We start from the raw sequence: 27516 nt of genomic DNA, 5'->3' as shown, positions 1-27516 counted from the left end.
ACCGGCTTCCCTTTGTCCTTTTAAATTGGTTCTTTCATAGGAACCTGTAGGAAGTCATATAGGCTCTACCTTAAAAATGGATTGTATAATAATTTTCCATAAAAAAATTATAGACTTATAATTAATAGGTCTGGGGGGAAAGTGCATTGTAAAAAAAATCAACTCACCTGCCTCTACACTAAAGTGTTTTATTTACTTAAAGTAGAAACTTATTAATGATTCATCAATGATTTGTTATACTGTCACCTTGGTAGATACATTTTGCAAAAAATTTCTTGGTTAAATGATAAATGGCAAACTAGCTCATCAAAAAGGAAGAAAAAGCAGGCATTTAAAAACCATATATCTCTATTGCAAAATACATTATCATACTGATGGATTCTAGCCCTAAATCTTCACTGATCTCACAAACCTAAGTTAGCATTATTAAATATCTCTTAAACTGAACTACATCTTTTCCAGACAGAGGTCAATATTAGATGTTTCAGCAATAATTGTTATTCCTGAAAACTGAAGAAAATCTCCTCTACACCTTTCTCTTTCTCTCTCCTCTCCTCTCCTGTCCTCTCCTCTCCTCTCCTCCCCTCCCCTCCCCTCCCCTCCCCTCCCCTCCCCTCCCCTCCCCTCCTCTCCTCTCCTCTCTTCTCCTCTCCTCTTCTTTACTTTCTTCATATCTCACTCTCTTAACACTCTAATACACAAACCCTGATATTACCCCTATATTCAGCCTAATACATAGAAGATGCTCATAAAAAGTGTCTGTCAAATGAGCATGCTCCTGCCTACACATGCATGTCACTCATGTCCTCACCTCTTTGTATTTCTCTGCTTTCCCTACCCATTAAATTCCAACAAAATGTTACATGATTAAAATGAAAATATCTCACTTTCAATATTCTTGTGGCACCATCTTGTGGTGAACCAATATTGTTACAATTTCAAGTTTATGTTCAAAGGTTCAAAAATGTCTGTGAAAACCCATTTGAGGATAAATTTTAAAATTTTATTTTACTTATTTATTCAAATTGAATTTATTAGGGAGACAATGGTTAATAAAATGATATAGGTTTGAGGTGTACAATTCTATAATATGTCATCCGCATACTATAACAACTATATATACTATAGCAACTATTGTGTTCACCACCCAAAGTCAAGTCTCCTTCCATCACCATTTATTCCCCTTTACCCTCTTATACCTCCTCCTACCCTTTCTCCCTGGTAATCACCATATGCTGTGTCTATAACATTATTTTTGTTTTTGTTTTTGTTAATCCTCACCTGAGGATATTTTTTCCATTGATCTTTAGAGAGTTATTATCACAAATGGGTGCTGGATTTTATCAAATGCTTTTTCTACATTTATTTATATGATCAAGTGATTTTTATCCTTCATTTTTTATGTGGTGTATCACATTTTTTATTTGTAGATATTATATCAACTTTTCATCCCTAGAATAAATCCCACTTGATCATGTTTAATGTATTGCTGAATCCAGTTTGCTAATATTCTATTGATTTTAGTATCTATGTTCATCAGGGATATTGACCTATAATTTTCTTTCTTTGTGGTATCTTTATCTGGTTTTGGAATTAGGTTAATATAACAATGGCCTCATAAAATGAGTTTGGGAGTCTTCACTTCTCTTGAATTTTTTGGAATAGTTTGAGGACAGCTGTTAGTTTTTTTCTGAATGTTTGGTAAATTCAACTGTGATGCCATCTGGTCCAGCACTTTATTTTGTTGGGACTTTATTATTATTATTATTATTATTATTATTATTATTGCTTCAATATTACAATATCTCCACTCAGATTTTCTAATTCTTCCTAATTATGTTTTAGAAGATTGTATGTTTCTAGGAATTTTTCCATTTCATCTGGAGTGTCCAATTTGTTAGAATATAGTTGTTTAAAATATTTTCTTAAAATCCTTAGTATTTCTTTTTGTCAGTTATTACTTCTTTCATTTCTGATGTTACTTATTTGAGTTCTCTCTCTTTTCTTGATAAATTTGGTTAGAGGTTTATAAATTTTGTTTATTCAAAGAAACTGCTTTTGGTTTCATTGATTTTTAATATTGGATTTGTTTTTTGTTTGTTTTGTTTTACTCTATTTCCTTTATTTCTGTGCTGATCTTTATTATTTTCTTCCTTCTATTCACTTTGGGCTTAGTTTGTTGTTCTTTTTCTAGTTCCTTTAGGTGAAATGCTAAATTGTTTATCTGACATTTTTCTTGTTTCTTGAGATAGGCCTGTAATGCTTCTTAGGACTGCTTTCCCTGTGACCCAGAGATTTGGGGTTGTTGAGCTCTCATTTTTATTTGTTTCAAGGTATCTTTTGATTCCTTTCTTAAAGTCATTGTTAGTTCATTCATTGTTTAGTAGCATGTTGTTTAGTCTCCATATCTTTATGTGTTTTTCAGTTTTTTTTTATCTTCTCATTGATTTCTAGTTTCATACCTTATGATCAAAGAATATGCTTAATGTGATTTCAATTTTCTTAAGTTTATTAAGATTTGTTTTGTGTCCTAACATGTAGTCTATCCTAGAAAATGTTCTATGTTCACTTGCAAAGAATGTATATTGTGCTGCTTTGGGGTGAAATGCTCTGAAGATATCAATTAAATCCATTTGATCAACTGTGTCATTTATGACCACTGTTTTCTCATTGATTTTCTTTTTTGAAGATCTGCTCCACCCTCCTTCTGCTGGAGCCCAGAGTGAGTGGCTGGGAATGAGATTTTGTGTGTTGGCCTTTTAAGAGCAAATGTGTCTCTAGCAGACTTTCTTCTTCCCTGGTAGTCAGAATGCCTGCTGATTTTCATGGCCAGATGTTATATGGGCACCTATTCCTGGCTCTGGTGCTCTGGGTGGGGAGTTCAGCTTGGGGTTGATAACGCATTTTTCTCAGGGGAACTTACAGCTTTAGCTATCCCTCCAAAATCTCAGCCACTGCCTATGGGAGCAGGGCCAACCTTTTCACATCAATGCCCTTCCTACCAGTCTCAATATGACTTCTGTAAGTCCTTGGTTATAAGACTTGTCTTCAGCTAGTCTTCAGTTGGTTATTCAGATTGATTGCTATATATTTTATTTTAATATATTTTATTGATTTTTAACAGAGAGGAAGGGAGAGAGATAGAGAGCTAGAAACGTCGATGAGAGAGAAACATTGGCCAGCTGCCTCTTGCACACCCCCTACCGGGGATGTGCCCGCAACCAATGTACATGCCCTTGACTGGAATTGAACCTGGGACATTTCAGTCCGCAGGCCGACGCTCTACCACTGAGCCAAATCGGCTTCGGCTGATTGCTGTATATTTTAGCTGTAGTTGACTTTGGTCCCGAGAAGAGGTGAATGTAACATCTATCTACTCTGCTGCCATTTTGGATCTGCCAAATTTTACATTTTAAATACATAGGAGATGCAGTGGGGGAAGAGGGGGGAATGACCTGTGTTTTTTAAAGCCCATACACATATTTTAATAGTCATAACACCTATCACAGTGTTCTAACCCTATTAACAACTTCTTTAATGTAGAATGTGAATAAAAATAAGGGATCATTAGAAAAGAGACGGTAAAAACACAGTTGAGGATCCTGGAGGATCCTGGAAGCATCAAAGAGAAAACATAGAATATAGCAACAAAGAAAAAAATACTCTACACTATGTTCCAACTGACAACCTATCTCCTAATCTTGTTTTTCATTTCCCCCTCCAAACTATTCTCTCCACTTCCTGCTGCAAAATCCCCTGGTTTTATCAAATTTACCTTCTTCACAGTACCTCCAAACGGTCCTCTACTTAAAATCTATTCAAGCGCAGTTAAAAATTCCTAAGGCCAAATAAAAGATGCCACTTCTTACATCAAGAGGCAGAGTCTGTTCTCCATCACTGGAATTCGGACTGGTTTGTGAATAGCTCTGACCAAAAGAATGCAGTGGTTGCAGTGTTTGCTCTTCCTGTCTTGAAATGCGGCTCTGTGACCTCTGTGTAACAAGTCTTGTCTATGTAACTCAAAGACAGGGTCTACTGGTGAGCATGATCCAATCTACATCAACACTAACTGCAGACATATGTTAAAGGCGTCTTAGGCCATCCAACCCAGTCAGTGTGCTGGCTATCTGAGTAATGTCTAGTGAGTCCAGGACAAGAAATGCCTAATTGAGAAAAGCTCCGATCTCTGACCCATAGAGTCATGATTAAAATAAAACATTATAAAAAAAAAATTCTAATGACTCCTGCCTACCTTCCAATTTTTTTGTTTTTCTTCCTAATTCTTTCACTCAGTTTTAACCAACTTTCACGTTTGTAGACATGACAAATTTTTTTCTCCATTTAAGATTCTAAACATTCTCTTTACTGTCTTTGAATCACGTTTCTCCAGTCTCTTTGCTTTACTAACTCCTGTTCTGTCTTAAAAGCTTAACCTTAAATGTGATTAGAAATTCTTTTGGAATTAATTTAAGATGAGCAAGAAAATGTGCATATTAGTTAGTATGCAACTGGGAAAAACAAACATTAGATAATAAGGAAATGGTCACGAATTCTTTTTATTATTACTTTTTGGAAAATACATTGTAAAAATTTATGAGAGGCAATGTAGAATCCAAGACAGATATTAGACTTTGAATCTTTGTGTGGCCTTAGGAAAGGCCTCCAAATTTCTCTAATTCTGTTTCCTTATTTACAATATAAGGAAAATTATTTCTATCTTAATGGGCTGTGAAGACTGAAGTTATTATTCAGTAATTTCATATAACCTGTATCTTCAGTGCATCTCAAAATCAAGTACAGATGTGTCTCTCTTACCTCAATTCAGCAGAACCTTCATATTCTGAGTCTGATGTTTTATAGTTTTAATTAAATATTACTTGTGCCAAAATAGAGTCAAAGGCAGGATCAGAGATCTCCCCCTAAAAGAGAATACCTTTCCATTATGAGGAAATGTACATCCCAAGAGCCCCCAAACACAAGTACTCCTCCCAACCATATTCCTTGGGGCAACATAATTCTCCACGACAGGAGCAAATGCTTCTTGAGGATATAAAGAGAAAAAAAAATACAAAGTTAATATTTATTACTATATTTGGTGATTTACCTGTTTCTGATGGGAAGGAAGAAGGTATCAGTGTATCAAGTATTGCTGAATGATGTTTAGGGAAAGTCTCTAAACAGCAAAAGCTGGCCTTACCACATAAACAGGCTGCCTAGAGAGATGTTTTCTGATTCACCTCCCACATCAGGTACCCTATGAGCAGTAAACTCTAAGTACAAACTACGCAATTGCTGTTCAGCCTAACATTTATCTGTAACTGAAAGGCAATAACACTAGAGTGAGGAATCAGGCCACAGAAATAGGCCGACTTATTCTAAATCCAGCTGTTATCCAACCTCTTTATTCCTCACCCACATTGTGTGTCATAATAATAGTACCTTCATAAATCTGAGGATTCAAATGAGGTAACCTCCTTTACACAATACCTGGCACAAGGTGAGGTCCCATTCACCCATGTGGCCACAGCCTCTCACTGTTTTCATGCGACTGTGGAAGGTGCAAAGTTGCTTATAAAGCTCACCCTTAGGGGTAAGGGTTGGCTGATGGGGTTGGGGCTATGCATTCTATTTCCACAACATCATCCCTTTCTTTGCATGGGTCGTGGGTATACCAGCAGAAGATAAGAAACACAAGAAGGCTGCCTTTCTCTTTTCTGACCATTTCTTAAATGCAGATTTATTTAAGATAGAAGCTCCTTTTCTGGATATAACTCCTCCTCGGTGTGTTAGATTGGTGTTCTCACGATTTCAGAACAGGAACAACTTCAGAACTTGTTAGAAGTGCAAGTTCTCAGGTTCCGCCCCAGACCTCCTAAATAAAAAACTCTGGGCATGGAGCCCAGCAGTCTGCCTTTTTAACATACTCTGCATTTTAGCATACCTTTTCAGGTGACGCTGGTGCAAGCTAAAATTCGAAAACCACTGGGTTAGAATATCAGTCACTCACACACCAACTGCTTTACAGTTTTTAAATTCAGATTCACCTCAGAGAACAGAAGGGTGAATGTCCTAGGACTGATGGAGAAATTTTGCAGCAGTAGGCGCTCAGGATAAAGAATAGGTCTCAGCCTTTGCCAGCAGAGGGAAGGATACGTAGAGAATAAATACGGTCCATTTTATCTGGACTTGGAAGTTGTATGTAGGTCATGGAAAAATAACCTCTGAGCAGCCATATGGTGAAACAACACCTAAACTGGGCTGTCTAGACTCGACAGTGAGGCTCCGGATTGCCATAAACCAGCGTACAATAGAAAGAGAACTTAGGAGACCTCTGAATCCAGCAGCTGTTCCATACTTTTTTAATATGTGTGTTTGGGCAACTGTGTTTTTCCCTTGCCTCAGTTTCCACAGGACAAGGAAGACCCTTCCATTCTAGCTACTTTCTACTTTGACACAGGGATCTTATTAAATTTTTTCAATCCTAATTCACTCCAATGATAATAAATGATTTATAATTTATTCCTGCATGCATTTGCTTTGATATCCCTTTGCCTAGCATGTTGTTTTCTCTTGAATAACTCAAAAGTTATTTTTAAATATTAACCTCAAATAACACCTTTAGGAAGTTTTTCCTGACCTCTATAAAGTTAACTGTTCCTTTCCCTGTTCCACACCTAGCTTATATATAGATCATTATTGTGCTTAGCATACCACACTATCGTTAAGTTATTTAGGTATCTAGGTTCTCTTGACACTTATCTTTTAAAAAAGGAGATTGTGTTTTAGTAATAATATCTTTAAAGTAGACATGATAATTTTTAAAAAGCCAAACCCCCAAATTTTTGCTCATTGTCATCTCTGATTATGCTACTGGACATTTTTAGTGGTTATCTTTATTATGACTTTTTAAATTATTTTATATATATTATTGATTTTGTACAGAGAGGAAGGGAGAGAGATAGAGAGTTAGAAACATCAATGAGAGTCATCGATCAGCTGCCTCTTGCACACCCCCTACTGGGGATATGCCTGCAACCAAGGTACATGCCCTTGACCGGAATCGAACCCGGGACCCTTCAGTCCCCAAGCCGACGCTCTATCCATTGAGCCAAACCGGTTTTGGCTATTATGACTTTTTAAACTGAAAATTGTATTGAGGTAAATATAAATTGATATGTAGTTGGATAAATACAGAGAGTTCCATTGAACACTTTATCCAGCTTTAGTTGATGGCAACATTCTGTAAAACTGCAAAAAAATATCATAATCAGGGTTTTGATATGAATACAAACTATCAAACTTCTTCAGATTTGTCCAGCTTTGCTTTCTTCGTGTTCATTTTTTTCTCTTTTTTTTTCCTACCTTCTTTAGGTAGAGATGCATTTATTTATTGGAGATCTTTTATCATTTTTTTCAAGATAAAATAATTAAATTTAATTTGTACATACATACAAATGGAAATCCCACATACATTGGGAGGTTCACAGACAGGAAGGGAAAATGAGGCATATATGACATTCTATTTTTAAAAAATTATCTTTATTGTTGAAAATATTATAGATGTTACCTCTTTTTTCTATAGACCCCTTCTAACCTGCACCCATCCCCACCCCAGGCCTTCACCGTCCTATTGTCTGTGTGCATGGGTTATGCATACATGCATGTAAGTTCTTTGGTTATTCTCTTCCATCCACCCACCCACCCACCCCCACTTCCCTCTGAGAGTCAACAGTCTGTTCCATGCTTCTGTGTCTCTGGATCTATTTAATTCATCAGTTTATTTGTTTTTTTTTAGATTCCACATATGAGTGAGATCATATGATAGCTGTCTTTCTCTGCTGGCTTATTTCACTCAGCATAATATCTCCAGGTTCCTTCATGCTGTCTCAAAGGGTAAGAGATCCTTCTTTTTTATTGCTGCATAGTATTCCATGGTGTAAATGCATCACATCTTTTAATATAAGCACTTATTGCTATAAATTCTTTTCTTAGCACTGTTTAATTCTAGCCCAATTTCACTAAGCCCACAAGCAAATCAGGAGACTGTTTGGGTCCATCTGCCCATCCTTGTTAGGGGCTGGGAAAACTAGGGTCTTACTGTATTTGTATACCTTTTGAGGAATAAAAGCATGCAACTACTTTGTCTAAAGCCACCTATGGTTTCTGTTATTTCCACCCACCCCCTGAGACTGGATGGGGAAAGGAACAGGGATCCTTCACATACAGGCTAAGTTGTCTAAGGTCTCTTTGCTTCCCCTTTGATTCTCTTTTTTGCTGTCCAGAGTATTCTTACAATATTTGGTTAGGGACAGTGTTGGGAAAGGAAACTTGCTGCTACTTATCATTAATCTTTCTCTCAGGAAAAAAAAATTATATTCTCTCTCTCTCTCTCTCTCTCTCTCTCTCTCTCTCTCTCTCTCTCAGGAAAAAAAATTATATTCTCTCTCTCTCTCTCTCTCTCAGGAAAAAAAAATTATATTCTCTCTCTCTCTCTCTCTCTCTCTCTCTCTCTCTCTCTCTCTCTCTCTCTCTCTTTCTCTCTCTCACACACACACACACACAAATGGTTTTAGGTGCACTCTGAGAATCCTCCTATTCTTCCAGAAGCTGAGATCTAAAGGTTCTATGAACACCCTAACTTCTAAGTATACTGGAAGAATTGCCAGTGGTTAGGTAGGTATCAGTCACGAATTCAGAGAAATGGCTCAAGTCTCAACCATCACTCCTTGAAGCCAACTCCTACCCCTGCCCTGCCAAACTCAACAATATAATAATACTGACAAAGAGGAGGGGAAGTCGCCTCTAAAAATGAAAAATTATGGGGAAGATTATCTCTACTTTTGCATCTTCTGTCCTTTGGGGCGATTATAGATTTTTATTTTCCTCCCTCTATTAACTGGCTAGGGCTGTTGTAACAAAGTACCCAAAACTGGGTAGCTTAACAATAGACACAGATCATTTCACAGTTCCGGAGGTTAGAAGGCTGATATTAAGGTGTTGCAGGGTTGGCTCCTTCTGAGAACTCTGAGGGGAAAATCAGTTCTAGACCTCTTTTGTTGGTTTGCAGATGGCCTCTTTGTTCCTATTCCTGTTCATAGCATCTTCCCTCTGTGTGTGTCTGTCTTTGTAAATTTTTATAACTGTTGCCCTTTTATAAGGACATCTATCACACTGGATTAGGGTCAACCTAATCCCAATGACCTCATTTTAAATTAATTTCCTCTGCAAAAACTCTATCTCCATATAAGGTTACATTTGAAAATACTGAGGATTAGGACTCCCAACATATTTTTTGAAGGGGAAACAAACTTCAACCCATAATACTCTTATTGGCAAGCAATTAGCATAAAAGAGAGACTAGCATTTGAATCCATAATTAGGTGCCTGCTTTGTTAATGGACTTGCCAGTCTTCCCTATGCACTTGAGCAGAGATGAGAAATACAGAGGAGCCTCCACACCCCACTTTAAGTCTACCTGCCTGGGCCCCAGCAGCTCTGAGTTTTCAAGAGGGATGTTAGTTGTCAGATTGGTTCTCTAAATGACCTCAAGCCCTAGTAGTTGGTATGTACAATAAATGAGAAGAGAGGACACAATATCCTTATCTGCGGCAATGTGGGGGAAAGAAGTACATGTGGTTGAGGAAAGGGGCCTTTTGTTTTCAACTGGGGCTGAGCTGGGATTTGCAACTAAATCTAAGGGACTCCCAATCCCCAAAGAAACACAGGGTCAGTTAGGAGCATCTATGTCCCACAGAGACAACCAGAATAGTGATCATTTACCGAGAACAGCATCACAGCCTTGCCAAGTCTATAAGGCAAGAAGACCTCCATCCCACCATTCCTCCAAATTTTCCCACTACCTGGGTGAAAGGGCAGGTAGACAGAGGAGCAGCATGAGAGCCAGCTGTGCCCCACCATTCACTCTAAACTCCAGGGTCTGGCTAATCATCATATCTTAATTTGGTTATGGCATAGAAGTTAAATAAAACCAAATCTTCTACAATAAATAAACAGTCCCTCTAAAAATACAAAATTGAGAAGATCTGGGCAGAAAAGGTGGTAAGGAAGCCACTACCCAGCAGGAAACAGACATGTGATAGATCAAAATTGAGGAAATGACTGAAAAAATAAAACCATGTCAGGCTTGCTTCTCATTGAGTTGAGACTCAAACAGTGGATAATATGCACATGCACACATAGCAACATTAAGGTATAATCCACTTAAGTTCCTGATGGCTCACTTAGCATGATATTATGGACAGTTTCTCCTATTATTCAGTATTCCTCAGAAAGATAATTTTTAAAAATATGTTTTTATTGATTTTCATAAAGAGGAATGGAGATGGAGAAAGATATAAAAACATCAGTGATGAGAGAGAATTATCGATCGGCTGCCTCCTGCATGCCCCTGACTGGGGATCGAGCCCACAACCCAGGCATGTCCCCTGACCAGTAATTGAACGATGAATGCTCAACCACAAAGGTACACCAGCTGAGCCAGAAAGATAAATTTAATGACTATGGTTTCTGTCATCATTTTATAAGTGTACTATTAGGTATTTAATCTTCCTTTTACTGGATATTCAGGACACATCTAATATTTTGGAATCAATATATGAAAATTGTCTTTTATGCCCAATATATAGACTTGAAAATCTGTCTCATTTTCTTATCCATTTTTCTATATATTAATACACTGTGTTATTCTAGATGATGATCTATGTTTTACTTATAGAATACACCCATAATTATTTGTCTATATCTTTGTTAAACTTACTTTATGTCAGCCAGCTAGCATGGGAGGACAATAGAGAAATTAATGAATTGAGATTTATACGTCTGTTTTTAAGACCCACCAAAGTAAAAGAGTTTGCTATGCAAGCAACCATTCATGACCACAAACATGACAGCATACAGGTCTGAATTTAACCTGAGTGTTACTGCATCGCAGGAACTATCAGGAAAATAGTGATGAAGAATAATCACCTCACTATTAATTAACTATGGTTGGAACTCTAGATCTGCCATTTCCATGCCATGTAAACTTGGACATGTGGTTTAATCTCTCTATTCTTAACCTGTAAGTAGTGAATAATCATAGCAACTACCTCAGGGTTAATGAGAGGATTAAGTGAGAAAATTCTGGTAAGCTTCTTAGGATCAAAATATAACCCTTATTGATTGATTGATTGATTGATTGACTAAGGTATAACATTTTTGTCCTCAACCCCCCGTTCCAATCCTCCACCCCTTAGAAAATACTCAGGTAATGCTAGCTACTAATATTAATTATCAGAAGCTATAAGATAACTTCATTTTAACCATGGATATTTTGATGTAATTCAAATCTTTACTCAGGGTTATTTGTTCCTTGGTTTAGATATAAAACAGAAATCAGTCTTAACCTAACATCAACTATATTTTAATATGTAAATTAATTTTTGATATATCAAGTACAAATACATTAATGTTACCTATCAATATTTATACCAATTATAATTTCCGTACTAAGCGTGCATCCTATAAATTCCTGTAAGTCTTTCAGCGCATGACCATTATCTACTGGGGAAATAATATAATGAAATTAAATTGCTATACAAAAAAAAAATATGTACCCACAGCACACATACAATTTACCCTGGAGTTTCATAAGGATCATGTCATAATGTCACAAAACCAAGAACTATGGAACAGCCCCAAGTGGAATTCTAGTATCCTCTCCCTTCGGGTCTGCCTGTCACCAGAGCAGACGCTGGCTGGAGTGGAACCTGGAGCTCTCCCTCCACAGGCAGGGGGAGGCTTATCGAGGCCTCCCTCCCAGGTAAACCTGGGTAGAAGGCTCACTTTTTGTAGACTCTTCACCCTGGGTAACGTCTTTAGTTACGTCACCGTGAAGATCAGCCATCCCAGCAATGTGGAGGAGGAGGACGCTCTGCCCAAGGATACGATAAAAGATTTTAAAGATGGTGTGAAATTCAAGGCAGATGCAAGAATGCAAAAGTCCCAAAGCCTCTGCCTGTACCCAGCCCCCGGGAAAGGGTGAGAGGCAAGAGTGCTGCGGTGGTGCCGCCTCAGAGGTGAGCCTGGCTGGCTTGGGCAATGCCTGTTCCTATTGTTAGAACACTGCCCGCACGAAGGCGAAAGCGCTGTGGCTGGCAAGTCTCTAAAAGAATGTACGGAGTCTATCACACAAGATTAATGCTCCTTCCCTGCACCGCGGGGTGTTATAAATAGGGCTGTAGCTTTTTATACACCGTCAAGGAGTGTGCTACCCAATAGAGCACAGGCAGAGGGAACCCAGCATAGCCTAATTTTACAGGGAGCAAATATTGACGTCACTGATCCATTTTAAACACATTTTAAAATACTTTAAGAAATGCTCACACACTCTGGGGGTATGGAACCACGACAATGGCCCAACGCACAAATTTTGTGTGTATCTATTTATCTAAGTGTGTCTAAAATAATATGTATATGATAATAGTAAACATATACTGAGAAGTAACAAACAGCTCTTGGATTTTACCTGTAGGGAAAAGAATACAGATTATTATGGGGGTAGCTTATGGTGAAAGATAAGTCTTGCTTAAAGCCTTCACTTTCTAGAACAGAAGCTTTTCTCCCAGGGTAATTGGAGCCCGCGACCCTGCTGCCTACCTGTGCTGGTGGTGCTGGGGCTGGCCAGCAGCGGCCCCACAGCCTGAGCCAGGGGCTGAGGCTGCCCATCGCTCAGCTGCCTGACGCGCCTGCGGTGGGACTTGCCGTTGTAATGGACCTGGGCTTGGGCTGCAGAGTTCAGCTGGATGTTGCAGACCTCGCAGAAGGAGAACAGGATTTTCTTTTTCTCTTTACTGAACTGGTCCTCAGGCCGGTCATTTTTTATCCTCTTGTCTTCAAAGCCCCGCAGAAAAGTTGCCATATTCATAATTCCATCTTCAGGGTAGTTGTCAGGGCTTAAGTAGTACTTCATACCTGAAAAACACAAAACAAAACAGGTATCACTGCTTGTGAAATATGTGCCTTCTTATTTGCTAGTATGATTACAATTAATTTTCACTATATGGCTGAAGCTAAAAGTCTCCCAGCTACACAGTGGTCACTCTTGGAAAAAACTATAAAGAGAACCTAATGGAGCAAATAAGTTCTTTGAACATGAACTCCCTCTATCTGGAGCACTTTCACCTCCACCTTTACCCTTCCTGGAGATCTCCAGGAAACCAGCCTGCGTCTGGAGACAAGGCAGATCTCTGGTCCCACGCTTGAACAGTACTGTGTGGCCTCCCTTCATAGCATCTATTACTCATGTATTTTATGTGTGTTTTTGCAATTATTTGGTTTATGTCTATTCTCCATTAGAGTGTAGATTCTCTGAGGGCCGTAACCTCATTTCTGGATATCCCTTAGGCCTATAACAGACCTTTTACATAATAGGAATTCAAATATTTATTGAAGGAAGGAATAAATGATGTTATGAACCAAGAACTGTGAAAAGTGTATGTATAGACACAAAGGTATATGTAACAGACACACAGATACACACCTGCAAACAGACACAAGCCCTAACCAGTGGAGGAGGCAAGTAACAAAGACCAAAACACAGTATGTCTGCAACCTTCTATTTGGTTGTGTTCCAAAAGCCAGTGGAAATTTGAACATATTTTCTCCTAGATGCAGTGAAACAAATTGTATTTAGGTTTCCAGAATAGCCCATAAATATCAATTTAACCTTTTATGAGGTTGAAATGCACATCTTAAATACAAACTAATAGAAATGGGATATATGGTAAAGCAATATTTGAAAAAGAGTAAAACAGATTAAGACATAATTTCTTTACTTTTAAGCACTTAAGTTTTTCATTTATTTAGTTAAGGGTATAGTGATAGATTATAACTTAAGTGAAGATTTTAAAGGAGACTTTTCAGTTCCTCAAGAACCTTAGCTGATGAAGACAGCCTTGAATTTGTATCTTGTTCAGTTCTACGTAACACATCTAAGTAACATATACAATGTCTTCATTTTAGCAATACCAGGATTACAAGTATTTTCATACTTAGTGCAATTATTGCCAGGTTTTTGGTTCTCAGTTAGAATAAAGAAAATGACATTCTCGTGGAAATAAAGATAAGTATAAGAGTCTGTGAATACTAGTCAAAAACCAAAGGAAAATGGGGATGCAAGAGAAAGAATTGGCTGAGGTGGACAGTACTGTGCCATGAATGATTCAGATAAACACAGGATCATGGCTTGTGAAGGATTTCTGCCCATGGGAAAAATGCAAGTGGTTGAAAAGTACTGGCTTTGAGAAGCTGTGTTGACCCAAGTTGGCATGGAGCTCTATGGGAAGGAAGGAGCAAGTAGAGATTAGTCCATTATTTGGAGTGTTCACTGGTTGAAAATGAGTTATAGCGCCAGGTATGACCATGGAAACAGATATTGATTATATTCATATAGCATGCCAGAAAGAACTCCTATTTATACCCATACACCCTTATAGCAAAGCCTAAATCATAATCCTCAGTTTGAAAGTTCCTCAATTTGATATGGTAAGTCTATCTGTCCCATGGACACTTTACTCTGATGCCACCACTTTAAGGAACTCTATTTTCCAAAATTTTCCAAATGAATTTATCCCTTTTAGCTCTCCACAAAGGCAGTTATCCTCCTTAAAATCTACTCAAACCATACATAAATCAGGTTTAAGCAATTCCTGTAGCTGAGTTTTAAACAAAACATCATTTAAACTGCACATATACCAATATTTTTTCTTTTATTCCCTAAATCCAAAATATTATGGGATCACAAAATAACTTTTCTCATAAAACTTTAGAAAATATCAGTGCCTTGTAAAGTTATGTTCTACTAGAGGCCTGATGCACAAAAATTCATGCAATGGAGGGGGGAGTGTCCCTCAGCCTGGCCTGCCCCCTCTCACAGTCTGGGAGCCCTCAGGGGTGGGAGGCAACCCGGTGATCAGGAGGAGACACCCCATCACACATCTGCTGCTGCCAGTGCCGGCGGTGCAAGCCTTGGCTGGCCCTGGTTACCTGAGCCTCGGGCAGTGCTGAACGGCTGCCATCCAAGGCTTGCCTGCATCTCATGGGCGCCACCATCTTTGTGATACATGACAGTCAGTTTTCATATTCCCTCTTTATTAGATAGGATTACTTTATGTTTTCTCTTAAAATACTAAAATGTATCTTAAGAATTAACTACACTAAATGATAAAGAGATAATTTTTAAAAAAGAGTTCATCATTAATATATCATTTCATGCTTAGAAAAAACAATTGATTGTAAAACATAAGGAAAACAAATAACTTTTATCCTGGCAAGGCCAGGTCAGACATGATCTCATTGAATCACTGAAGTCAGATTCAGCTCGAGCAACCAAGATCCTTGACTCAGCTGAGAACTAATGACACTTTGGTCTTAACAGTTAACATTTTGGACATGGCTGGCCTTGCTAATTAACACACTGTAGTTCACAAGAACATGACATACTTCATGACTTTTAAATTTGATATCTAAAAAAAAAAAAAAGACTTCTTTGTATTATCTTATAAAAGATAAAACCTGTTTGGTTACCTGTGCTTTTCTGATTGCTATTTGTCCTAGAAATGAATCATGCTTTAGATTTATTTAAATATATATTTATTTTAAGTAATTAGAAAGGAAGCTTTAAAATGAAAGGAGGCACTGTAGGAAAGAAATCCTGCCTGGGTGGTGGGGAATGTGTATTCTGTCCACCACGTCCCAACTTATTAATCCTCGCTGGGTAAGAGAAAAGCATGCAGAGATCGAAGGTAAAAAGTTGCCTTCTTGGGTATCAGGCTAAAAACAACAACCTTTCCTCAAACACAATTTTTGGAAAAATTAAGAGGTCACTAGAGTATGTTCATGTTTTGGTATGTTTCAGTATTTATGTTATAATAGAATTTAGATATGGGAACTACAGTGGCTAAAAAAATGAATAAAATAAAAAATCTTTAAAAATAAAAAGTGTAAAATAAACCAGGGGAAGCAACATTGATGCTTCTTGCTCGGGAGAGTGACTCTGGAGAATTCTTTGCTTACCAGCCCCTGAGGTACTCTGAGCACACTTCTACAGCATTTTAACTTTATTGTATTGGGCTGAAATTATTGCTTAGTGCTTGATTTCAGTAGGCAGTTCATCTATCTGAGGGTTTTTTTTCCGATCACTTACTGACACCTTATTGAATTATATCTAGAAAAATAGGTCTTAATGGGGTGCTCTGGCCTAAAGTGAATCCCAAGAGATTTTGACACTAATTGCTGAATAAGAAACACTGACATTTTAATGTTTCTAGCAGCTTGTTTCCCTTGAGGAAAAGATTTAAATTCAGCTTTGGCGGCACACTGCTCTTTTGTTTTGGGGAAAACCTCTTGATGTATCCTCCAGTTAAGTGGAGATGTGAAAGTAAACCATAGATTCTGGAGATAATATGGTCCGAGGAGCTTAATCTGCTTCTCATAATTATATAAAAAGTTGTTTTCACTGCAGCACAGTAACATCTCTGCAAATTATATTTTCTTTCACACATTTCCCCCCCTCTGTAAGTCAATTTAAGTGGTACTGTCCCTAAAAGTATTTGTTAGATGTGTTTTCTTATCAAGCACTTCACCAGAAGAGATGGGTGGGGACTGGAATTCAGTAAGCTCATGAATGCCTCTTAACTCAGAAAGAAGAATAACCTAAGATCACTGATGCTCCAACTGGACTACATCTTTCAAGCCCCATATTTGTGATCACTTCAAATTAATCATCTCAACTTTGGGAAAAGTACTGATGTTCTGAATTATCTCAAGACCTAACAGGAAAAGACCATAACTCTGTGGATGGGAGCAGGATTGCCACAAAGGAAGAGATCTTTCCAGTATCCGTCTAAAATAGTGGTTCTCAACCTTTCTAATGTCACGACCCTTTAATACGGTTCCTCATGTTGTGGTGACACCCAACCATAAAATTATTTTTGCTGCTACTTTGTAACTATAATTTTGCTACTGTTAATGAATCGCAATGTAAATATCTGTGTTTTCCAATGGTCTTAGGCTCTACAGCAGCAGTTCTCGTAACCTGTGGGTTGCGACCGCTAGCAGGGTAGCCCAAAGACCATCGGAAAAGTAGCAACAAAAATAATTTTATGGTTGGGGGTCACCACAACATGGGGAACTATAGTAAAGGGTCGAAGCATTAGAATGGTTGAGAACCACTGGTCTAAAATGATTCACAGGAGCAGGAAATAGACCGGTAGAGGGGGGAGCTGTAGCTGACTGTCACTGGGCCTTGGGAGATCCAGATATTAGAGACTTGTCCTAGGCATTCCCTTTGTGGAAAATTAATGGGTCCCTGAAACATGGAGACAGGCCTCAGCCTGGGCAGAGAAGATTGCACAACAGAGATGCCTAAATGGTGGGAATGGGAGGGTGGGGAGGGCTTTGGTCTGTGAACTCAGAGAATTTCCATATCTAGTAACAAGAATGGAGTTCTCTAGAGTGTCGGTATGCGGATTGAAAGGTCCCAGGTTCGATTCCGGTCAAGGGCATGTACATTGGTTGCAGGCACATCCCCGGTAGGGGGTGTGCAAGAGGCAGCTGGTCAATGTTTCTCTCTCATTGACGTTTCTAGCTCTCTATCCCTCTCTCCTCCTCTCTGTAAAAAATCAATAAATATATTAAATAAAAAAAAGAATGGAGTTCTCCACTTATATTTTCTTTCCTTTATTCTTTTGAAATCCAAAAGCCATGAGTGAAGTCATGCAAACATCACAGCTGCTCTTTCTAATAGTGTAGGAAGTTGTGAGAGTCTGGAATGGCACCCAGGGTTACAGCCCAGCATGGGAAAGCAGCAGCAGGAGGCTGCAGATGTTACTGATAAAAAAATGAGGCAGTGGTCCAGACCAGGCAGCTGGTTGAGATGTTGAATAAACAACTGACTTGTTGGAGTATCTCAGGTGTTCAAAAAAGTGGGCAAGAGGGCAAGCAGATAACATATTGAAATTCTTGCGTTAAGTAGGGAAAAGGTTTGAACTATTTTAAATTAGGTAATATAATAAGTAAATAGTCTGAGACATTTGAGTTACCCAACTGTAAGTCAAAGTTATTTTATTATATTTCATTATTGTAGATCCTAAGCCAATCAGATGCCCAGCACTTAACAGATGTTCCATGAAACTTTGGCAAAATAAAATTATTGTTATAATTAATTCAACTTCTGTATGTTGTATCTATATGAGATAAATCTTAGCTGAACCCATTACAACTATTATTTCATGACATATGTAATTCAAATGATCATGCTATATGCCTTAAACTTATACAGTGGTGTATGTCAATAAAAAAGAAAGAAAAAAATATCCCATATGGCAGCAGAGCAAATGAATAAAACAGCATACTCGGGCACACGTGTGTGCCCATACACACACACACACACACACACACACACACACACACACACCAGTAAAAGGCCGGCTTTGCTACCTCAAAATTATTACCTCAAAGAGATAATTAAATAATTTTTAAACTAATAATATAATATAATTTCTATTTCAATATCTGGAAACTTATTTTTAATGATGTCTTAGACTTTGGCCTTGGGCAAGTATTGATTTTAACACAATACTTTCTGCAGCTATAAGAAAGAACAATGCTTATTGACAGGGCTATGTAGACTTCTTCATAATGAGGAAAGCCAGTTCCACTCACCCTCTGCTCTACCTGGCACCCCAGAATGGCATGAGACAACAGAACACAGGAGGGAGAACCTGAAATCATAACCGAGCATGGAGGCCTGGGCAAGGGCAGGCTCTGCAGCCTGGTTCCTCCCACAGCAACCTTAAACACCCTCCTGAGCAGGCAGGCCCTGGAGCCGCTCCAGCAGGTCTTCCTGTGAAGCAAGAACAAGCTCTCCTGGCTCCCTGGGCACCTGACATTACACCTTCTGTGGCCTGGAAGGGAACTTGAGTAATTCCATAGATTGATCCACACAGATCAGACTCATCCATCAAGCAAGTAATGTTCTCAGTACATTGAAATCCCAGGTCATCTTCACAAGTTTACAAATAAGAATAGTGTTTTCTGGCTTTTTCTATGTGGAAAAGTGTAGTTAAACTGAAGAGACCATGTTACATCATCTAATCTCCAGTCATACTCTCTTTAGATATCATCTAGATACATTTTTTGCATTGATTGAATTTTTACTCATTACAAAAGTAATTTATATCACTCTAGAGATTTTGGAAAATACAAAGAGCAGAAAATAATTAGGGGAAATTGTTCTATGTTCCTACCATCAAAGTTAACCATATTTTGCTATTTATTTCTAGTCTTTTTTATTTATTTTAAACTTATATATATATATATTATTGATTTTTTACATAGAGGAAGAGAGAGGGATAGAGAGTTAGAAACATCTATGAGAGAGAATCATCGATCAACTGCCTCTTTCACACCCCTATTGGGGATGTGCCCACAACCAAGGTACATGCCCTTGACTGGAATCGAACCCGGGACCTTTTAGTCCACAGGCTGATGCTCTATCCACCAAGCCAATCCTGTTTTGGCCTCTAGTCTTTTTAAATGCATGAATTGTTTTCACATAATTCTGGCTCAACAACACATACTTGCTAAAAGTTCAAATATATAAATATATTAGAGCCAAACTTCTCAATTGATTATATGACCTACATTTAGATGAACAAGAAGTCAACATTTTATCTTTCTGATGAGGATCAAAGGCACTTGTACCAGGTGTTCTGCAGAAGAGAAACAGTGCTATGAATGCCTTCAATAGGGACCGCACTGGTCAAGGCAGTCTGAGAGGTCATGTTTGAACTAAGAGCTAAAGAATGAATAGGAGTAAAGAAGAGAACATTCCAGACAAAGAAGATGAAATGTGCAAAGGTCCAGAAGCCCAGTCCCTCTAGAGCAGAGAAAGAGGAATGAGATGTGTAGCCCAGCGGAGGCACTAAGTAGAGGCCAACCTGGAGTGTCAGCCTAGAGAAGGGGCAGAAATGTTTTACACCGGAGGACTGACAGGAACAGATTTGATTTGTGAAAAAACCACTTGGGCTTCAGAGTAGATAAAACATGTGGTATACAGTAGAGAAGTTTCCATGTGAATATAGACAAATTCCAAGGAAGAGAAAATGTGGGTGGGCCTGAAGATGATGGTGACAGCAGAAGGAAAAAGTGGAGAGGTTCAATAAACTTGAGAAGAAAAATCAACAGAACTTGGTGATGGATTAAATGGGATTGGAGTAGGAGGGCAGAAGGAGATATTGGTGTCAACGAGGATTCCATTATTCTAAACCCTGATCGTTTATTAGAATGGCCTGCGACAGGTTTTTAAAAGACTGGTGTCAGAGCCCCATTCTTAAGAGATTCTGATGTAACTGGTCTGGGATTGAACCACAACCTAATCTGGTTAACTTTGATGGTAAGAACATAGAACAATTTCTCCTAATTATTTTCTGTTCTTTGTATTTTCCAAAATCTCTCAAGTGATATAAATTACTTTTATAATGAGTAAAACTTCAATCAATGGAAACCTCCCCCGGTGTTCCTAATGGGCAGCCAGGTTTGGGAACCACTGCTCTATAGATCACACAGCTATTTGAAGTAATCTCTGCCCTCGTCTGGGGCCCTTCTGAAAACTGCCAATCAATTTTACCCTCACAGCAACTAGGTGTGGAAAGGGCATGTGATCCCTCCATTCCAGAGAGAAGCACCAGCACTTATGGGCCCCATTAGACTGCAATCCCCAGAATACTACACAGAATTCCCCAGAATACATATAGCCTCCACAGAACCTTCTCCGCAGGTCATGAACGATTCTCTCTACTCTTCAAGACACAGGTGTCTCAGGGGACTGGAAGAATGGAGCTTTCTGAACCACGTCACATTCAGGAAGCTAGAGCTCTATAGTCAATTCTCAGATGCTAGCCTAACTCTCATTTTCTAATACGTAGAATTTCCTCTTTGGCTAACACACCTCCATCCTACCTTCTTGGGCAGTTTTCACTTAATTCCCAAAACCTACCTAAAAATGAATTGAATATGCCATGCCCTCCTTTAAGACCTCATCCTTGACTGCAGGCAACTTCTCTGCTAATTCCCTTTTATCCCAGCTAAGAAAGCTTTTTATTCTAAGTATCACAATAGGGTAGTCTTTCTCACCCTTCCTGGGAACTTTGTTGATAATATTATGTAAAAATAATATTTTAGACGTTTTAATTCAGAATAACTTATTCCCAAAGAAAGCTGTTTTCTTAGGAAATGTATCAGCATGAAATTTGTAATAAAAATAACTAACTTACATAAATTAACTGTGTGATTAATTAGCCAAGTCAGGGAACTTTTGCCCATGAAAAATAGAAGACAGGTGGACAGGATGCCCGCTCAGTAGATGTAAAATACAAGCTAGAGCTGTCTTAGCATATGGTCATCCTATGCTTACAATATATTGCTTTGTGACATGAAGCTTTTAATGATGAGCCAAACCCAAGAAAGCAATAATCCAGTCTAGGCTTTCAAATATACTTTCTGCATACTCTTTGCATAAGAAATAAACCTTGAAATCTTACATTTTTCCTATAGGACTAATAACTAGATTTCATTGTTACTTTACTATCTTCTAGAATATATCTAAAATAGGTATGTCTTGAATATATCTATAATTGAAAACTTAAAAGATATGTCTTCTTTTTGGAAAACAAAACTGACACACAAAAAATCTTAACTTAATAGTGTTTTAGTATTTTAAATTATTTAGCATTTTCTCATTATGAACAAATGATTTATTCTCACCAATGAATCTTTAGATTCAATTCAATTTTAACCAAAATACCAAAAAGGTTACGTTATGAAACTGACAACATGATTCTAAAATATATATGGAAGTTCAATGAGCCAAGAATAGCCCAGACAGCTCTGAAGAACAATAGAGCTGGAGGGCTTACCTATCAGATACTACAGCCTATTATGTGTCTATAGCAATTAAAACAGTCAAGTTTTAAGAAAAAAACAACAATGGGAGAGTCTAAACATACCACACACACACACACACACTCACCCACACACACAGTATATATATTCTGTCACCTAATTTATAATAAAGATGATAATGTAGTAGTGAAAAGATACTAAATGGAATGAGTTGACTGGATATGCATAATGGGGAAAAAGTTATCTTGATTCCTACACTTCACACTATATAACAATTCTAGAAGGATTGCAAATCTAAATGTTTCAAAAATAGTAAAGCTTTTAAAGGAAAAAAAATAAAAAATAAAGGTTTCTTCATCAAAATACATCATTGAGATATTTAAAAAGCAACTCACAGAAAGGGGATGATATATCCCCAATATACTTACCTAATAAATGCCTTGCATCCAAAATTTATAGGAAAACTTTTGCAAATCAATAAGATAACCAATTGAAAATGAGCAAAAGCCTTGAATTCACAAGAAACAATAACCAAATGACTAATAAAGTTAAGGAAAGACACTCAACCTCATCAGCCATTAGAGGAATGCAAATTAAAGATATCATGTAATACCACTATACCCACTAAAATAGTTGAAATGAAAATGACAGAAAATACAAAGTACTTGATGTAGATATGGAACAAAAAAAGTCAAATATGGCTGGTGAAGTACAAATTGGTACAGCTACTGCGTAAAACTGCCAATATGTACTAAAGCTGGGCATATGCATATTCTATTACCCAGCAATTCTACTCTCATATATCAAACAGGAATAGGTAGGTTCACCAAATGTACAGTATTTACTAGAATGTTCATAGAAGCACTAGTCACAATAGAGCCAAACTGAAAACATATCCAAATATCCATCAACAGTAAAATGGGTAAATACATTGTAACATTCAGTCTTAATTCCCACAAGAGAATAACATACAACTGTAAGAAGGAATGATTCACAACTACAAGCACCAATATGGATGAATCTCAGTAATATTAAAGAGAAGAAGCCAGACCAAAGATTATGAATTATATGATTTTATCTACTTTTATGAAGTACAACACCATGTAAAATTAATGTATGCCATTAGAAGTCATCACCTTGGAGGTGGTGGTCAATGTCATAAATTAAGCACAAAATTGTGTACTGTGTCTTGAGCTGGGTACAGTTACACAGGTGTGGTTAGTTTGCAGAAATTCATTTTGTTGTACATGTATGAGGCATACTTTTCTAGATGTATATTAAACTTCAATACATATTAAAAAACTAATGTGTTTGACATAAAAATTTTGAGAAATATCATTAAAAAATAAAAATAATGCCCCCTCAAACCCACTAATAGAGATACACATTTTAATTTAGAGTATTTTTTCTAGATTTTAAAAAAATGTGACTATATATCTATAAAAATCTGATTACTATACTTATAATTTTGTATATTGCTTTTTCAGTTTATATATCATAAACATCTTTCCATGCATTAAATATTTGTCTTTAATATCAGTCCTAATGACAGAAAAATATTCACATTACAGAGATAATTTAGCCAAATTGGAGTCTCATTCCTATGAGGACTTGAGAAGGACCATGGAGTCTTGGGTAATCCCTAAGTGGCAGTAGCTTATAATAGGGTAGCTGGTTCTCATATTAGATTAGAGAGAATGAAGGACCACCCGAAACCATTTCAATTTTCTTAGAACCCAGGGAGGTAGTATGATAGGGGTTTTTTCCCTTCCATTTTCTGACTATTTTAAATAATCCTGGAAAAGATTTTTTTTTTCTTTGTATCTGTGTGTTTATGCATATTCATGATTACTGCCTTAGGATAAATTCTGAGAAATAGAATTCCTATGTCCACTGTTAATACATATTGACAATTTGACTTCTGAATAAGCCATACCAATTTACACTCCTGTCAGCAGCATGAGAGAATATTTATTTCCTGCACCATCAACAACACTGAGAGAGCCTAGTCAATCTGACAAGCACAGAATGTTTTCTAATGCACTTACTTGCATAATTGGGCAGTGTTTCATATGCACATTGACTATGTATTATAGCCTTTATTTGTGAATTTCCTATTCATGGTCTCTGTTTCGTTTTGTTTTTCAATTGAAGCTTGGCTTTCTTATTGAGTGTAAGAGGTATTTTTTGTCTATTAAACACATTAACTCTGTCACATATTGCAGATATTTTTCCATTTACCTTTCATTTTGTTCATGAAGATTTTCAGATTTACTTAACTTCTTTTTTTTTTAATGCTATCAAATCTATCCATGTTTTCATTTATGACCACTACCTTTAGCTTGGAAAAATCCTTCCATGTTATAGAAATTCTTAATTTTTATATGAAGTAGTTCCCCCTTATCCATAGAGGATACAGTCTAGACTCTCTAGTGGGTGCCTGAAACCACAGATAGTACTGAACCCTATATGTGCTATGATTTTTCCTATCTATACACACTTACAATAAATTTTATTTTATAATGTAGGCACAGTAAGAGTTTAGTAATAAATAATTATAAAATAGACCAATTATAACATACTATTATTGAAGGTATGGGAATGGCTTTGGGGCCAATATTATTAAGTAAAGTAATGGTTACTTGTACCTAAGCACTGCAATGCCAAGACAGCGGATCTGGTCATTGAAGTGACTGAAGGGTAGGTAGTATATGAAGCATAGATACCCTGGACAAAGGGATGATTCATTTTCTGGGCAGGACAGAGCAGGCTGGTTTGCGATTTCACTGTTCAGATTGGCACACAATTTAAAACATGTGCACTGTTTAGTTAATTATTAAATTTTCCATTTAATATTTTCATGAGCAAAATAAAAAAGGCATAGCCACGGACAAAGAAGGACTGCTATAATTTCGCAATTGCCATTACTGTTTTAAGCATAATACATTGATTAACAAGAAGCATCCTAAAAACCAATATGATCTGTTAATGGAGTTAAGGGCAGTGAGACAATGTGTAAAAGGCCATAGCCGCTATTGCATGGCTGCATTGAAAGGTTAGGGTCAGGAGTCAGATAAAGCAGAAAAGGTTCCTGTTAGACACTCACAGAAAATCCTTCCTAAAGCCTGCAGTGATGGGCTGTACTCCTCTTCAGCTTGTTAAAGGGTCTAGGATGTATCTGGGAGACCTCTCCAGAGAATCAGATCAGAGGAGGAGGACAGGGCTTCCCTTCTCTCGCTCTGACTCGAAACAAGAGGAGCAGAACTCACGGCCAATAGATAACCCACACCCAGCTTCTCCGGTCATTGTCGCTCTTTATTTCACCCACCCTCAAAGTTGGACACTCGAGGTTTGTGGGACAAAGATGAGTTATCATTTTGTCATTTGTTCTTTCAAAAGTCAAAGAAATTCCCATGACAGATGTGCAGCAGATGCAGTTTTAACATCTGTGGAGATTCAAAAATAGAATATAAGTTTTCCTACAAGGATTCCAGTCCTGATGATTGCTTTTTCATATGTGAAAGCGTAACTGCTAAAAATAATGTAATTTTCATTAATTTCTTCTCTTGTAAGGGTTGAACACTTGGTCTGGAATAATTGAAAATGCAATGCTGTGTGTGTGTGTGTGTGTGTGTGTGTGTGTGAGTGATAAACACGCACACGCGCGCGTGCACACACACACACACACACACACAAGTAATAGTTAATCTGAAGACATCAGTGAGTTCAAAGCCAGTGCCTCCCGTGATTAATTTTATCTGGTCCTTGGCCAGTTCTTATCTTCCCCTTATAGCTACCGTATTACAAGCTTCTACTACTAATAAGGAACTAAGGTAGATTTAGACAAAGGATTGTGTTCTACTGGGTCAAAGCACACAGCGTGTGTAATGTACTTAAGAGTAACATGAGAACAAAATAGCAATTCCCAAGCCTCTTGTAAGAATTTAGAACACCGGGTCTTGATTCAAAGCTGACAGCTTCTGTGGGTGCGATATGGCTTCCTGGAAATGAACCCACACACCCAGTTAGAGAAATTAATCCCAAAGGTACTAGAGGCAGAGAATGACTCAATTACTGAGAAGGAGGTCAGGTATAAAAAAGAAGATAGATAAGAACAGATCACAAAGACTCAAATATTAGGGCATTTGAGATTGTCAGGTTTTGATTGTAAGAATCAAGATCAGAAACCGCTCAGAAGAGAACAGGAGAAAATGCCTTGTTGAAAATCAGTGTCCTAATGTTCTGGGGGCAAAACCAAGCCTCCAGGTTTCAAATGAAAGAGGACCCTCCAGGTTCATTATGTCATCACCCCACTGCTGGTTGGAATTGATGTGAGATAGAGAAGGGCTAGGAAGATGACCTAGAAAAGGATTGTGCAGAATAAGAGTCTGATGACAAGAAAGTTGACTTTGCTTAAACTTTTTTTCTTTTAACTTTTAATTCATTGCCACTTCTGACTACCTGTTCTTTCCATATTGATTTTCTTTTAAATGGTCTTTTGCCCTTTTAAAATTGATCTCTAAAAATGTTTCTTTGCCAAATATATCCACGGCTTGTGATGGTCCATTTGGTGACATTTAAAGTCTTTGTGTTCTCACTTTCCTTCTGAAAAGAAATGACTGATTTGACTTAATTCCATTATAAAAAAAAAATCGCAGCAAAAAATAGGGAAGGCCAAATTTATTTTTTGACCCTAAGAGTAACTGCTAAATTTACCCCATAAAATGTACATGAAGGATAGTCCCCCAACTCTTTTTAGATAGATACTGTGTTTCCCTGAAAATAAGACATCCTCTGAAAATAAGACCTAGCGCATGGAAAAATAAGACATTCCCTGAAAATAAGATCTAGCGCATCTTTGGGAGCAAAAATTAATATAAGACACTGTCTTATTTTCAGGGAAACAAGGAAGTTAATTGCAAAGTTGTTAAAAATCACAGAATTACACTGTGCACAATGTATAATGTAAATTAATGTATAATTTTTTTTATACATTGGGAAAAGGACAGCTCGTGTATAACTTGTTCAGCGAGTCGAATAAGTCTTTATCTACTGGTGACTACAGCAGGTTGTAAGCTAACTTCATATTTTCAAATACAGGATTGTGTACAGGTATTTTTGATTTATAGGTAGCTGACAATCAACCATCCTACCTGCATAAGATTATGGAGAAAATGACAGGCAAGATGGGGCAATGCATGAGGCTACTACCTGAATTTACCAGTTTGAATACTTGAAACACTATGTGTTTACATCACCAAGTAAAATTCATGTGGTACTATATCACTAAGAAAAATTAAGGAAGAATCTTAATCTTTTTGAAAAGGAGCAGCCTTCACAATTGCCACAAATGTAAGTCTGTTGAAAGATGCATTAAAGCATCTATCAAACTCTTTCTTCTTTCCTTCTCCTCTCACCTCAATAACACAGATGAGGAATGTAAAATATATCAAAACTGTAAACATATTCATATCTTTTGGAATAATTTTAAAAGAACTCATGCCAAATACATAAGAGTGTTTGCCTCTTGAGGGAGAGGAAGAAGGCATATGG

At 37.5% G+C, this 27516-nt stretch overlaps 1 protein-coding gene across 2 annotated transcripts in view; it reads right to left on the bottom strand.

Moving 5' to 3' along the window:
* ZNF385B (zinc finger protein 385B) overlaps positions 1-27516 on the bottom strand; it is a 340310-nt gene that overhangs the window by 232915 nt on the left and 79879 nt on the right. For both annotated transcript variants that reach the window (XR_006740467.1, XM_036421911.2), the window contains exon 3: positions 12658-12972. Coding sequence is in view for 1 of the 2 variants with exons in the window: in XM_036421911.2 (XP_036277804.1) it covers positions 12658-12972 (315 nt within the window). In the remaining variant the exon portion in view is untranslated. The remainder of the gene's footprint in view (positions 1-12657; positions 12973-27516) is intronic.

This window comes from Pipistrellus kuhlii, unplaced genomic scaffold (assembly GCF_014108245.1).
Source record: "Pipistrellus kuhlii isolate mPipKuh1 unplaced genomic scaffold, mPipKuh1.p scaffold_m20_p_7, whole genome shotgun sequence".
In the NCBI taxonomy this organism is placed as follows: Eukaryota; Metazoa; Chordata; class Mammalia; order Chiroptera; family Vespertilionidae; genus Pipistrellus; species Pipistrellus kuhlii.
This window is presented reverse-complemented; position numbering and strand designations above follow the sequence as displayed.